Source organism: Castanea sativa, chromosome 1 (genome assembly GCF_040712315.1).
Source record: "Castanea sativa cultivar Marrone di Chiusa Pesio chromosome 1, ASM4071231v1".
Classification (NCBI taxonomy): Eukaryota; Viridiplantae; Streptophyta; class Magnoliopsida; order Fagales; family Fagaceae; genus Castanea; species Castanea sativa.
The window spans coordinates 55,895,094-55,910,011 of NC_134013.1; the positions used below are offsets into that span (position 1 = coordinate 55,895,094).

The following is a 14,918-nucleotide window of genomic DNA, read 5'->3' on the forward strand; positions in this document are numbered from 1 at the left end:
AATTTTTTAACAAACTCCTAGACGATAATATTCATGCAATGTAATTGGGAAGATTGTTAATAGAATTCCATAATTTCAATTTTAAATCGAAGTAGTATTTCCCTCTCTCTCTCTAGATCATTTCTTACTCTAGCAAACGCAAGTATCATTTTCTTTTCTTTTTTTCTTTTTTGCATCATAATGAGTTACATGAATCATCACACCAACAATATCATAATCTAGGAGGATAGAAAACCATGTCATTGTAAAAAAGAAAGGTCACGTTCAAGCCATTATGGGAAACATTCCCTTCCATTTAAATCCTCCAACTTTCTCCAAGTCTCTTCCATTTTTAACGAAACATTAAACACATGCTTGCCTATGATATTATAAATGTCACTTATCTCAACTGGGCTAAAAACTAGAGAGAATTAAAGGATTCACATTGGAGGGAAGAGCCTCTCCGAGCTATTTTAACTACTAGATCAGCCTGAAGAGAGGGCGCACAGACCTACAACTTGGTAATTTTTTGATACATCCTCTTATGAATTGGCAGACTCGACAATTATGTCTATTTTCTTATACATTTGATCTATTGTGATGACAGGGATGCAAAGCAATTGGCATCATTCACCTTCCAATGCACTTCGCATTTGTGAACAATGACACCACTCAAGGCAGTAACAGAAAAACAACAATCGAGAGGGGCCTAAATCCAGCATTGTCTAGTATCTTGCCACATATTCACTAGAGGAAATACTCACCTCATGCACAACTCTTGGAATAAACAAAAGCACACCACAAAGAAAATAGATTTAAACGTGCAGATAAGACAACTAAGAGGGCAATCAGGAGATTCAGGACCAAGCATTTCTGAATCTGATTGTAATAGGGAAATGGTAGGCACACAGCCTGAGTAGAAGAGGGTAAAAAACTCCTTCCTTTACCCATAAATAATTACTTAAGCAAGTTTTCAAGAAGAAGAAGCAATTCATTACTCTCATTTCCAAATTAATAGCAACCTTAATAATATTTCTGAGACAAATTATGCTGAAAAGCTACCACATATCACTTCATCTTTCTTCTGCCAACTGACACAACAAAACATTAATGTTTTTTATGGAAACCATCTTAATTTCATAAAAACCATAAAGTATGTTTAACTAATAATGTCAAAAGTAACACCCTCCATGTAAAACTAATCCTGCTTGACAAAATTCTTTATATCCATCGTTCAAAAATCAGACATAAACACCAGAAGCAAGCAGCAAGAACAAGGACCCAAAACCCTGCACCAAATATATTGATATTTAGCATCAGCAATAAAATGAGATTCGAATATCCTGCAAATAATGACAAACTAGAGAGTGCAAGCCACAGGCATACCAAGAAGACAGATGCCACTGCTCCTGTTACAAGCTCCTTGGCAAGACTGCGGGTTTTCCTGGAAGAGGTTGCTTCATAGCTGCAAGTGATACTGCTGTTAAATACCATCTTTAAAGAAACAAAAATGGTTAAATGCAATACCTAACAATGCTATTGAGCTAAAAGAAGAAAAAAATGATTCTCTAATGTGTCACCCCATTGTGGGGACCCAAAAGGCCAAAAGACCTCTTAAGCAGGATGAGGTGGGAGAAAACCAAATCTTGACTGAGTCCCACATCGCCTAGGTAGGGGGAGGGCGTGCACCTTATATTCAATATGCCACTCCCAAAAAGGGAAATATCATAACAATGATGAGTTAAGGCATGATAGAGTGGCTAGCATCCATAGATGATAGCCATTACAATGCTTGACCATGCAATGGATTAGTAGCATATGCAACTATTGGAGTGCCTAGCTTAAAGCTATCTAAATTAAATGTTAGGAATGCTATAAGCATATGGATAAAAATTGTTACATTGAGATCTAGTTAGTTAGTTGGTTACAATTCCAAGCATGTTAATCAAATATAGCACATGTTGGAATTATTAATGCACATGGGGAATAATAGAACCAAAAGGATGAGGCCATGCGGGCCAATGAGATTAGAGTTATTCTCCTATAAATACATTATTGTAATCCAATATGAGATATCAATTGAAGAATAAACCAACTTCTTAGTGCATTCTCTCCCTCTCTTAATCTCTCTCTTTCTTTATGGAGGATGACTACCTTGAATTAAATCAATTTCCATACAATTCCCATCAATCCCCCTATAATTCCTATCCAACCCCATTAGGAACCGCCGGATTCCTAACATTAAATCACATCACCAGTGATCATAATAAAATAACTCCCACTAGAAATGTTCAACAATCAAATTCTAGAACTAAAACAGGTTAATACTAGGTAACAAATCAAACACATAGTGTAAGGGAACCTGAATTAAGAATTCTTCAAACTACATGTTTGAATTTAATTGAGAAACCTACTTTTCCCCTTTTTGATAAATTAATTGGGAAACCTAATGCACTGCACTTAAGTCATTGTACGTAAGTTTTGTCCTTGCATAAAACTCAATCAAGTCTAGTAGCTGTCTTTCACTAGAAGGATAAAATTTTGTTTGTAAAAAAGTGTTTCAAATATCCAAATATTAAAAAAATAAAAATAAAAATAAAAATAAAAAAGGTCTTACCATGCCTTGTATTCAGTAACTAAATAAAACTTAAAGTTCCAATTTCTCAAAAACGGGGAAATTTTTTTTTTTTTCACTTCACATTTCCCAAATGCTCATTAGATTGACCACCTCCTCATCCATTGCTCTATTGCTTTTGATTTATGGTCTATGGTGTTTACTCTGTTTGGCATTAATTGGGTTAAGCCAAAAACAGTGGTGGAGTTGTTGGCTTGTTGGCAAGGAAAGTTTGGGAGGCATCGGAACTCTGCTATTTGGATGGTTGTGCCCCATTGTTTGATGTGGAGCATTTGGAGGGAAAGGAATAACCGGCATTTTGAGGATTTAGAGAGATCTGTTTCAGATCTTAAACTCTTCTTCCTTAAGTCTCTTCTGGATTGGGTTATAGTGTTTGGCTTTCGTTCTTTTTCTTCTATCCATGGTTTCATGGACTTTTGTACTTTATGCACTTGATTTTTTTTTGTCCTTGATGTATACTTCCTGTATACTCATCATGGCTTCACCATAGCTTTTTTTCAAAAATGTTGGAGTGTGGTGGAGGTGGATGTCATGGCTGTTTTTGAACACTTTCATAGGTACTCAATGTTTGAACGGTCTTTAAATGCCTCATTTCTCTCTCTTATTCCCAAGAAAAATAATGCTATTGATGTTAAGGATTTTCATCCTATTAGTTTGGTAGGGAGTGTGTACAAGCTTCTGTCTAAGGTGTTGGCCAATAGATTGAGGGTTGTGCTAGATAGTCTTATCTCTGAGTCTCAAAATGCTTTTGTTGGTGGGAGACAAATCTTGGATTCATTACTTATTGCTAATGAGTGTCTAGATAGCAGATTGAAGAGTCATGTTCCCGGGGTGGTTTGTAAATTGGACATTGAGAAAGCCTATGATCATGTGAATTGGGATGCTTTGTTCTATTTGTTGGATAGAATGGGTTTTGGGGTGAAATGGAGGGGGTGGATAAAGGCTAGTATAACTACTGTTCGCTTCTCTGTTATTGTGAATGGGTCTCCGGTAGGTTTTTTTGGAAGCTCTCGTGGGTTAAGACAAGGTGATCCGCTGTCCCCTCTTCTTTTCCTTTTAATTATGTAAGTACTAAGTAAGATTTTGAAGAAAACTGAGGATTGTGGTCTGCTTCGTGGTTTTCATGTGGGGCCAACTAACTCTATAGGGGTACGCATTTCACACTTGCTGTTTGCAGATGATACCATTTTGTTTTGTAATGCTTCTAGAGATCAGTTGTTGTCCATTAGGCTGGCTTTGACATGTTTCCAAGCATTTACTAGTTTGAAAGTTAATGCATGGAAGAGTGAGATTGTTCCGGTTGGGGAGGTTGGAAATATAGATGCTTTGGCTACCATACTTCGATGTAAGGTGGGTAGTCTGCCTATGAAATACTTGGGAATGCCGTTGGGCACCCCATACAAAACAGCATCTATGTGGAATCCAATATTGGAGAGGATGGAGAAGAAACTTTCAGGTTGGAAGCGTCTTTATTTATCAAAGAGGGGTAGATTGACCCTGTTGAAGAGTACCCTTTCTAGCCTTCCTACGTACTATCTATCCTTATTTGTCATCCTTGTAGCTGTGGCAGATAGATTGGAGCGTATTCAAAGAAACTTTTTATGGGGATCTTTCGAGGAGCGTTTTAAATATCCTTTGGTGGCTTGGGAGAAGGTGTGTTTACCGTTAGAAATGGGTGGTTTAGGGATCAAGAAGTTAGTGCATTTTAATAAAGCCTTGTTAGGGAAATGGTTATGGAGGTTTGGAAGAGAAGGCACTCATCTTTGGAGGAGGGTTATTGCAAATAAATATGGAGAGGGTCAAGGGGGGTGGACAACTAAAATATGTAGAAGGGCTCATGGATGTGGTCTGTGGCGTGGTATTCATGATGGTTGGGAGAGTTTCTCTAAACATGTGGCCTTAGTGGTGGGTGAGGGCACTCGTATTCTTTTTTGGCATGACAAGTGGGTTGGAGATAACTCACTTAAAATGCTCTACCCTCAGTTGTTTCTGTGTTCCAATGACAAGGAAGCTTGCATTTCTGATGTGTTATGCTATCAGGAGGGTGGAAATGATAGAATTTGAAACTTGAGATTTTATAGGGATTTTCATGAAAGGGAATTAGAGGCTGCCTTCTCGTTCCTTGAGTTCATTCAATCTCGGATTCCTAGGGGTGGTGGGAGTGACACTTCATTGTAGTGTCTTAATGGGAATGGCAGGTTTAATACCCGCTCCTATTACAATAACATTAGGGGTGCAGCTGCCTCCAATTTTCCGTGGAACGATGTTTGGAAAGCTAAGATCCCTAAGAGGGTGGCATTGTTTGTGTGGACAGCGGTTCATGGATAGATCCTTACATTGGATAATCTTATGCTTAGGGAGCGCATTTTGGTGAATCAGTGTTGTATGTGCCATTGTAACGAGAAAACTATGGATCATCTCCTCATCCATTGTCCAGTAGCTTACTCACTATGGGTTCAGATATTTCAGATTTTTGGGATCCAATGGGTCATGCCAGGCTCTGTGGAAAGTTTGGTGTATTGTTGGAGCTGTTGGCTGGGAAAATTTAATTCAGATATTTGGAATATGGTTCCTGGCTGTTTGATGCGGATTGTTTGGACGGAAAGAAATCGGCACTCCTTTGAGGATACCGAGAAATCCTTGGTTCAATTACAAGCTCTATGCCAGAAGACTTTATTTAATTGGTCTAGGTGTTGGGGCTTCTCGGATTGTTCTACTATCTTGGAGTTTCTTTCTTCTCTTAGTATTGCACTTTAAGTTTTTTTCTGGTTGTTTGTTGTTGTTTGTTTGTTTGTTGCATTTCCTTGTGTTCACCATCATGAACACCTTGTATTTGTTTTCTTCTGTTTTTCAATTTGTTTAATAATACTCTTATTACCTATCAAAAAAAATATATATATATTTTTATTACTTATCAAAAAAAAAAAATTAAGTGATTAAACTCTTTCCATTATCATACCCATAAGATATGACAAGTAAAGGAGGGAACCCCACATAGTCATAGGGAGCCGGTAACCTCAACTAAAACTAAGCCAGCAACTGACGCAACCCTCAACTAGAAATTAACACAAGGAACTGCATATGTTCACTTGGAACCAAGGAGACATGGGATATTTAAATGCATATACAAATCCTCCGACTGCAAATCCTATGACTTAACCAATGGTGGCATAACCCTAAAGGTAAAATGTCAAAGTAGTGGAATATAAAGACACCACCAAAACATAAAGCTCCCATAGATAATGAAATTGGCACGAATTTTTTTTGTTTTTTTATGACTCAATCAAGAAAATATTTTCTCCAAATTTAAAAGCTCAGGATCTGGAAAAAATGATATGCAATTCAATAATCAAACAGAACAAAAATAAAAAGTGACATTGAAGATATCATAAAATGTCCAAACACCTAGAATTTTAAAATATAACATTAGACAAAAATTGATTCAGAGAACATTTCGATAGATAGCTTGCATACAAAACTTGGACAAGTTCATCGGCTAATTTTCCAAAAAGAATTAACAAGATTAAAATCCAAGTCGTCAACTTTCACAGTCAACCATGTCCTAACACATGAGATCACAGTAACAGTCAACATAATCTACTTCAATAAAACTTAAAAAATATAAAAAATTAAAACGCCATAAGCATTCGAATAAAAAATGCTTCCTATAGATCTCAACCAAAAAAAGTGCATACACCTAGAATTTCAGATTATAACAATAACATTTGGCCATCAATTGCTTCACACAAATTCGACATGTTCACAATCTATTTTTCCAAAAAGAATTAACAAAATTACAATCAAAATTGCCAATTTTCAGAGACAACCATGTCCTCCTAAGACCTCTACGCGCTAGATCACGGTAACAGGCAACACAATCCACTTCAATAAAACACATTGGATAAAAAATGCTACCAATAGATCTATAAAAAAAATCCAAAAAACCTCGAAATTCAAATTATAACATTTCACAGAAAATGCTTCAGAATAAAATTAGATAGAGCTCTTGCACACACAAATTGAACATGTTCACAGGCTAATTTTCCACACAAAAAAAAAAAAAAAAACAATTAACAAAAAGTAAAATCCAATCAAAATTTAACACATTGAACCAAAAAAGAAGCTTCTAATTCTTCGAATCAAATAGTATTGGTATCGGAATCGAGCTTACATGAAGAAAGAGGCGGTGACGACGAGTCCGATCGCGAGCATGAAGACCGATAGGGTTGGGTACCACGCGTCTGGGATGGGACTGGCTATCGCTTTCGGAGCCTACAAACAAAAAAAAAAAAAACAAACAAACAAACAAACAGAAATGGATCTTAGAGAAAATCGCAAACAAAGAAATCGGTTGCGAAATGAAAGCGTGTGAGAATCAAGCGGTTGTATACTTACCATGGCGCAGAGGAAGAAGAAGAAGAAGAAAGAATGATATTATTATTCTCTCTGCTTGGGATCGAGAGGACTGTGACTCAGGGCGCTCGTGTTGAACTAGAGGTCTGGTCTGGGTCAATATGAATGTTAAGCCCGGATTGGGTTCCTTGGATAAATCTAACGGTGCGTCGCTTGACACGTCGGCAAAATAACAGAGGGAGCTACCAGGAAAAGAAAAGAAAGAACATAGGGATTGGAGGTAATTATTGATTAAACGTACAAAATGCCGGTGAAGAAAGAAGACAACTTTGGTAAATTAATTATAAGATTTTTAATTAAAATTAATTATTGTAAAAAAATTTAATTGAATTATGAATTATTCCAAAATCCAATAAAATTTATATAATTATTAGACATAAAAATTAAAAAAGACGGCTTGTGTTTAGCATTAGTGCACTAGACATGTTGAGATACTGACTAATGTTCAAAATTAGACATGTGTCTACGTCCTATCATGTTCAATACAAATAATCAGTGTTTGTCTATAATTCTAAATGAGTAATTTTAAGCGAAAAGGAGCAACAATTAAAAGAAAGTGCAATTTGATTAATGTCCTCATTGATGGAGGAGATGGAGCAATGAGGAGTGATAGCCGTGTTTTTGTGTGATCATCCCCTTCAACTTCAAAAATGAATGTTGTTCAAACCCAAATTACGAGTCAAAGAAATAGCCAGTAGGGCAGGAATTGTTTCAGCCCAAAAAGGATCTCCACTAGCTTCTATTCTAGTCCAAGCATAGTGGAATTTACCAACTTTTAAATCAACTTATATCGATTCTTGTGCTAGCTTGAGTGGTGTGGAGGGGATAAGAGGGCGTTTGGATCCAAGTCTGGTGTCTACGTCCACATTTTTGGTTTTTTTTTTTTTTTTTTTTTTAACCCAGCCATAGATGGACTTTTCAGTGATGAACAGTGCACAAATGCACGAGTCCAAATCTTCTGTCCCACTTGTCCTACTCCACTCTATACTCCACCAATAAAAACTTGTCACGTGTTCACCTAATTAATTAAATACTATCATTATTGACTTATTAATGCTACCGTTATTAATTAATAGCAGCATTTAATTAATTAGATGAACACGTGGCAAGTTTTTATTGGTGGAGTATAGAGTGGAGTAGGACAAGTGGGACAGAAGATTTGGACTCCAAATGCACTGTTCACGGGTCTCATAAATTTCACTTTTCAGTAACTTTTTCATTAAAAATGGGTCCTACAGCACTATTCACACATTTAAAAATTATTTTGCTACAGTGTTTTCAGTTTTCAGTTTTCAGTTTCAACAAAATAAGTTCTATCCAAACAGACCCTAAGGGTGGTGAGGGAGGGGCTTTTATTGAGCTTGTTTCTAGGGAACAAGAGTCCGTTTGGATAGAACTTATTGCTAAAAACTGAAAACTGAAAACACTGTACAAAAATAATTTTTTAATGTGTAAAAATTACTGTTCATCCTAAAAAGCACTGTTCATTGGCCTAAAATCACTGTTCATGACCAATGAACAGTGACATATGCGCGTGGAAAAAAAAAAAAAAAAACGTGGACCCAGCTGGAAAACGCTGCATCCAAACGTATTCCAAGATTTGGTCACAAGAACAAGCTACAAAAAGCAAGAACAAAGGGGCCTCTTCAAGAGAGGTTTAGCTAAGTACTTGGAGATGGGTAGTCTATTTATTAGGTGGATTGGCCAAGAGGAGGAAAGCCGAATTGATTGGGTAAATGGGCTCTGTGTGAATAGGTGGAAGGCTGTCTCAGATTCATTATTTCACAGGATGCATGGTTGCTCAATTCATTGTATGTGTGCTGCTTGGTTGGCTTTAGTAGGAAGAATATATCATGCTATCTTCCACAGCATCAACTTGAAACGCACACAGATTTTTGCATACCATATAGAGTTTCATTGGCTAAGGTAATACAAATAACTTGCAAGTTGCAACTAACTAAATATTTTTTTTGCCAAAATTCAAATTATATCAAGTTAGGGTTAATTGTTTTTTCATTTTTATCCTTAAATTTTAACGTTTTTGTCAAATTAGTTATTTCGTCCATTGTCGTCTATAAAATTTCTATTAAATCTAGTAAAGCAACATTGTATCACATATATAAATTGTAAAGGACATTGGATTGAGGGACCAATTTAACAAGAATATTAAAACTAAAGGACTAAAACAACAACAACAAAATTAGGGACAAAAAACTGACAATTCAGCCAAAGTTGAAGTATGAAATTTGGATTTCAACCTTACATTATTGTCTTATTAACACTTTAAGGCTCTGTTTGGTTTGCGTTTTTCATGGTTTGCATCTGCGTTTGCGTCTGGTAGCTTTTTTTTTTTCTTTTTTTTTACTAGCGCCTGGTGCACTGTTCATGGGACATGAACAATGCATCAAGGCAAATGAAAAGTATTTTTTTAGTGTGAACAGTAATCGGAAATTATTTTTTTATTGTTTTCAATTTTCAGTAAAATAAGCGGTATCCAAACGCACACTAAATTGGTTGTTTTCATTTTGATCATTCATGTTTAAAATTTCTTATTTTCATCTCTCAAGAAGTTTGATATCGTTTTCGTGGGGTGTCCGAGGACCAAGAAGAATAAGGAGCAGGATGTCCTTCACCAACTCATTTGTAAAACGCCATTGACTCAAGAAGTTGGTCTACCCGAGAAGAGGATGGGGAAAGTGCATAATGTCTTATGAGCACCCGAGTGGGAGAAATAGCATTCTACGAGAGGAACCGTGTAGTGGGAGGAAGCTCCTTGAAAGGGTATACCTACCACCACCGCATTGAATACTCTGTAACAACCTTGTCAGTTGTATTAGTGAAGAAGTGACCCCTGAACAGTGTCTTCACAATTAGCAACCCCTTCTACCACCTTTAGCAGAGTCTTGATAGGACAAGAATAAAATGAAGAGTTTTGGGGCGTACAAATGAAGGGTCAGGATGCCAAGAAGAAGGATTTATAAGAAGAAAGAAGTTTTTGAGAGAGAGAAAATAAAAAAATAGAAAAAAAAGAATAGTGTATTGACTGATATAAACCCAAGAAAGATTTATATAAGAACAATTCCTCAGAAGGGATCAAGGAGATTTTTTTTTCAACAGTTGCTTAACTCATTCTTCCTTAGCTTTGAACCACTTCACTAGCTTAAAGCTTAACGAGCAACTATACTGTGATTGTCTTCTCATCTCTGCATACAAACAACTTTATTATTTAGGCTTGGGTTGAAGTACAAGGCACCACTATTCTAAGTGGGCTTAGGCTTCTAATTCCAGTTCTTACAATTGGCATCGTTTATTAGTTAGTTCTCCTAAGTCATGGCTAATTTGGAGCACAATAGGAAGGAATCTATTGGTTCTCAGCGCGAGGATCATTTTGTTAATCTAGAACAACAAAGGATAGGGAGAATAATAGTGTTAGAGTAGAAACACAGCATACAGAGCACACTGAAAGGAGTTACTCCAGGTCGGAGAGTCATGCTTCGCATGAACAAGAAACACGAAATTTGAGGTTGGAAATTGATCATTTGCGCAAGAAATTGCGTAGGAAGGAACGTAGTAGGAGAAATTTCACACCCCCATCAAGAGAAGGGTCCGAAAAGATGGAAGATAGATCTTATCGGCGGAGATCCCGAACCCTTCCCAGTGAATCTTTCTCTGCATCTTTGCAAAATGATAAATTTGAAGAGCGTAGGAAGGAGCGCGGAAAAGGGGAATGGGAGAAAATTCTTCCCCTTAGAATATGGGGAATGATGCGATGAGTAAGGCTCTTCGTCAAATTTCGAAGTCACCCTTTGTGAGGAGAATTGATAGAGCCAAGCTACCTCATCACTTTGCGCAGCCCACATTCACCATTTATAATGGTAGAACCAACCCTGTGGAGCATGTGAGCCACTTTAACTAGAGGATAGTCGTTCATTCCAAAAATGAAGCTCTCATGTGCAAGGTATTTTCTTCCAGTTTAGGCCCTGTTGCGATGAGATGGTTTGATACTCTAGAAGAAAGTTCAATAAGATCTTTCGAGGAATTGACCCGAACATTTAGAGCTAGATTTGTAACATGTAGTAAAGTTCCCAAGCCTTTGGATTCTCTATTATATATAGAAATGAGAGAGGGAGAGACTTTTAAGACCTACTTGGATAGGTATTGGGAAACATTTAATAAAATAGATGGGGATTTTGAAGATGTGGCCATAAGAACCTTTAAGGTTGGACTTCCAACGAAGCATGATTTAAAGAAGTCACTAACAATAAAGCCTACTCGCAACATGCGTCAAATCATGGACCCCATTGATGAGCACAAGCGGGTCAAAGAAGATCAAACGCAAGGAAATGGTAAGGCCAAAGTGTTTCCGGAAAAAATGGATCCTCGGGCAGGAGGATATAATCAAAATAGGCAATGAAGGGATTTTTCCAACCAATCACCGAGAGATAGTGTGCTGATGGTCAACTCGGTGTTTAAGGAGCTAATCTATCAAATCCTTGAAAAAATAAAAAAATGAGCTTTACTTCAGGTGGCCCAACAAAATGGGGGGACATCCATCTAAACGAAATCAGAATCTCTTCTGTCATTACCATCAAGAAAGGGGATATACAACCAAGGATTGCAGAACTTTGCGCAATTACTTAGGTCAATTGGTAAAGATAGGAAAGTTGAAGCAGTTTTTACATCAACCCGCAGGCCCGGTAGGGCATCCTAGAGCAGGGTTTCAAAGGGATAGTGCTCCTTGGCCAGCGTTGGGTATAATCAACTTAATTTTTGCTACACTTGAGAGTGATGCAAATTTGCGAATTGGGGACATTCTAACCTCATGAGGATGCTCTTGTAATAACTCTACAGATTGGGGGTATGATGTGAAAAGGGCCTTAGTGGATCAAAGGAGCGAAGCCAAGATTATGTATCCAGATTTGTATAAAGGGTTGAATCTTAAACTTGAAGATCTGGAGAGATATGTTCACCTTTAATAGGATTTGATGGCAGAATGGTAATCCACCGGGAAAGGATTAGGCTACCAGTGCAAGGTAGAGACGAGGAGGTGCAGGTTAACTTTATTGTGGTGGAAGCCTACTCCCCTTACACGACAATTTTGGCGAGGCGTTGGTTTCTTGCCATAGGAGCAGTGTCCTCTACCCTACATTTGAAGGATAAGTATCCCACGCAAGGATGTGTTGGGGAAATTGTTGGAAGTCAGGCAACAACTAGACAATATTTGATAGCTACTGTTAGGCAATACTCGGTGGGTGAGACGCGAGTAGGGGAAGCGCAAGTCCTATAGCAATTAAATAAAGCCGAGGAGGGAATGGGATTCAAGACGAAGGAATTACTATCCAAAGAATTGCAAAAAGTTATAATTGATCAAGATGAAGAAAAGTACCCTTAGATTGGGGCTCGGCTACCTCTTCGAGAGAAAACAGAGATGGTAGCATTTTTAACAAACAATGTGAACGTGTTTGCATGGAGTACTTAAGATTCTCCGGGAGTGGATCCTGCGTTTATTTGCCATCAATTGAACGTGAATCCTGGGGCAGTACCCAAGAAGCAACCACCCCGGTGCTTTTCCAAATAGCATGCTAAAGTAGTAAAAAAAGAGGTAAACAAACTTAAACAGGCAAGGGTAATCAAGGAAGTTTTTTATCTTGAATGGCTAGCCAACACCGTAGTAGTTAAAAAGAAGAATGGGAAATGGTGTGTGTATAGATTTTATTGTTCTAAATAAGACCTGTCCAAAAGATCATTTCCCTATCCCTAGGATTGACCAGTTGGTGGATGCGACGATTGGACATCCTCGGATGAGCTTCTTAGATGCATTTCAGGGAGACCACTAGATACCTCTGGCATTATCCGACTAGGAAAAGACTACTTTTCGAGCCCCCACAGGCAACTACTATTACCAGGTGATGCCCTTTGGTTTAAAGAATGATGGGTCCACATACCAAAGAATGGTGACACGAACGTTTAAAACGCAGATCAGGAGAAATGTGGAGGCGTATATTGATGATATGGTGGTAAAAAGTAAACAAACTTCAGAACATCTAGAGGATTTGAAAAAAGTGTTCTTAGTGCTCAGGAGACATAGGTTGCGCCTGAATGCATCTAAGCATTCTTTCGGTGTCAAATCGAGAAAATTCCTGGGTTACATGATTACACGCCGAGGAATAAAAGTGAACCCTGACCAAATAAAGGCTATTAAAGATTTGCATCCTCCTCGGAATCCCAAGGAAGTGCAAAGGTTAACTGGGATGACAGCTGCTTTGAACAAATTTATTTCGCGGTCAGCAGATCGGTATAGACCATTCTTCTAGCTCCTCCATAAGTGGAAGAATTTTGAGTGGACCAAAGAATGTGTAGTAGCCTTTGAAGAGTTGAAGTGTTATCTATCTCATCCACCTATCCTATCCCGACTCGAGAGGGAGGAAGTGTGGTATGCATACATTGCAGTTACAGATCATGCAGTAAGTTTAGTCTTAGTTAGAATGGAGAATGCAATCCAAAAACCCATGTACTATGTAAGCAAATCCTTGCAGGAAGCCAAGACTCGTTTCTTGCCCTTAGAGAAGGCAGTACCGGCCATTATACACGCCACAAATAAGCTACCTCATTATTTCCACCACACTGTAGTGGTGCTCACACAACTTTCTTTGCAAGCATTATTGCAAAAATTGGGATACACAGGAAGGATGGCCAAGTGGGGAACCATGCTCAGGGCTTTTGATGTTAAATATATGCCTCATACCGCTATAAAGGGGCAAGTCCTGGTAGACTTCATCACAGAATTTACCGAGGATGTTGGGGAGGATAAAAGGTTAGGAATAAGTACTATGATGGTCTCTGCCCCATCTTCTTCAATTTGGGAAGTGTACACGAATGGAGCAGCAAACCAAATGGGTTCTAGAGTGGGAATTATATTGGTGACACCCAAGAAGCTGGTAGTCGAGAAGTCTTTACAATTAGGTTTCCTAGCTACGAACAACGAAGCTGAGTATGAGGCTTTACTAGCAGGGATGGAGATGGTTGCTAGATTTGGAGGGGAAATCCTGCACATATACTCGGATTCTCGCCTGTGGTTGGGCAAGTCAATAGAGAATTTGAAGCCAGGAACCAAAGAATGCAGGGGTATCTCTGTAAAGTTAAGCTCGCCCAATCTAGCTTTAAACATTTTATCCTAAAGCAAATCCCAAGAGGGCAGAACTCCCATGCGGACTCACTAGATATGTTGGCAACTTCTTTAAGATCAGGCCTACCTTGAATTATAACAGTAGAAGATCTGATATCTTCTAGCTGTGATGGTCAATTTTTTGTCCAAGTAAACAACATATAGGCAAGCCCAAGTTGGATGGATCCTATAATTTTATTCTTGAAAGAGGGGCTATTGCCCGAGGAAAAAGATGAAACTAAGAAAATACATAGGAAGGCCCCACAATATTAGCTTTCTGAGGAGCAAAAGTTGTATAAACACTCCCACTCAAGACCCTATTTGCTATGCGCTCATCCAAATGTCATGGAACCGTTGTTGGAGGAGCTGAACGAGGGCATATGTGGTAGTCACACTGGAAGGAGATCTTTATCCCATAGAGCTCTCACCTAAGGGCATTGGTGGCCAAGCATTCAAAAAGCCCCACAAGAATATGTTCGGAAGTTTGATTAGTGTATACCTCTTATATCCATCAGCTAAGAGGGGTTCTAAATCCGCTCACCAACCCATGGCCCTTTGCCCAATGGGGCTTGGAAATAGTTGGACCCTTCCCAAGGGCCACAGGAAATCGACGGTGGCTCTTGGTCGGAACTGATTATTTTACAAAGTGTGTGGAAACTGAGCCTCTCTCCAACATTAGAGATGTAGATGCGAAAAGATTTATTTAGAGGAACATTGTTACTAGGT

The 14,918-nt window shown here is 38.3% G+C and overlaps 2 protein-coding genes across 2 annotated transcripts; one reads left to right on the forward strand and one right to left on the reverse strand.

The window, feature by feature from the left end:
* Positions 1-949: 949 nt before the first annotated feature.
* Positions 950-7,260, reverse strand: LOC142613622 (uncharacterized). Its single transcript, XM_075786060.1, has 4 exons — positions 7,010-7,260; positions 6,786-6,886; positions 1,366-1,444; positions 950-1,268 (listed from the first exon to the last, which is right to left on the reverse strand). The coding sequence occupies exons 1-4, from the start codon at positions 7,010-7,012 to the stop codon at positions 1,221-1,223; spliced, it is 231 nt and encodes a 76-aa protein (XP_075642175.1). The 5' UTR covers positions 7,013-7,260; the 3' UTR covers positions 950-1,220.
* Positions 7,261-13,512: 6,252 nt separating this feature from the next.
* LOC142630229 (uncharacterized) lies at positions 13,513-14,826 on the forward strand. Its single transcript, XM_075804208.1, has 2 exons — positions 13,513-14,152; positions 14,708-14,826. The coding sequence occupies exons 1-2, from the start codon at positions 13,513-13,515 to the stop codon at positions 14,824-14,826; spliced, it is 759 nt and encodes a 252-aa protein (XP_075660323.1).
* Positions 14,827-14,918: the final 92 nt, after the last annotated feature.

Excerpts from the sequence above, each read along its gene's own strand:
- LOC142613622 (XM_075786060.1), bottom strand. Across the intron at positions 1,445-6,785 it reads GTCACCGCCTCTTTCTTCAT|CTATGAAGCAACCTCTTCCA; the intron begins GTAAGCTCGATT and ends TATCACTTGCAG. Across the intron at positions 1,269-1,365 it reads CAGTGGCATCTGTCTTCTTG|GGTTTTGGGTCCTTGTTCTT; the intron begins GTATGCCTGTGG and ends TATTTGGTGCAG.
- LOC142630229 (XM_075804208.1), top strand. The coding sequence starts at position 13,513 with ATGGAGAATGCAATCCAAAAACCCATGTACTATGTAAGCAAATCCTTG. Across the intron at positions 14,153-14,707 it reads AGGAACCAAAGAATGCAGGG|CTAAGAGGGGTTCTAAATCC; the intron begins GTATCTCTGTAA and ends TATATCCATCAG.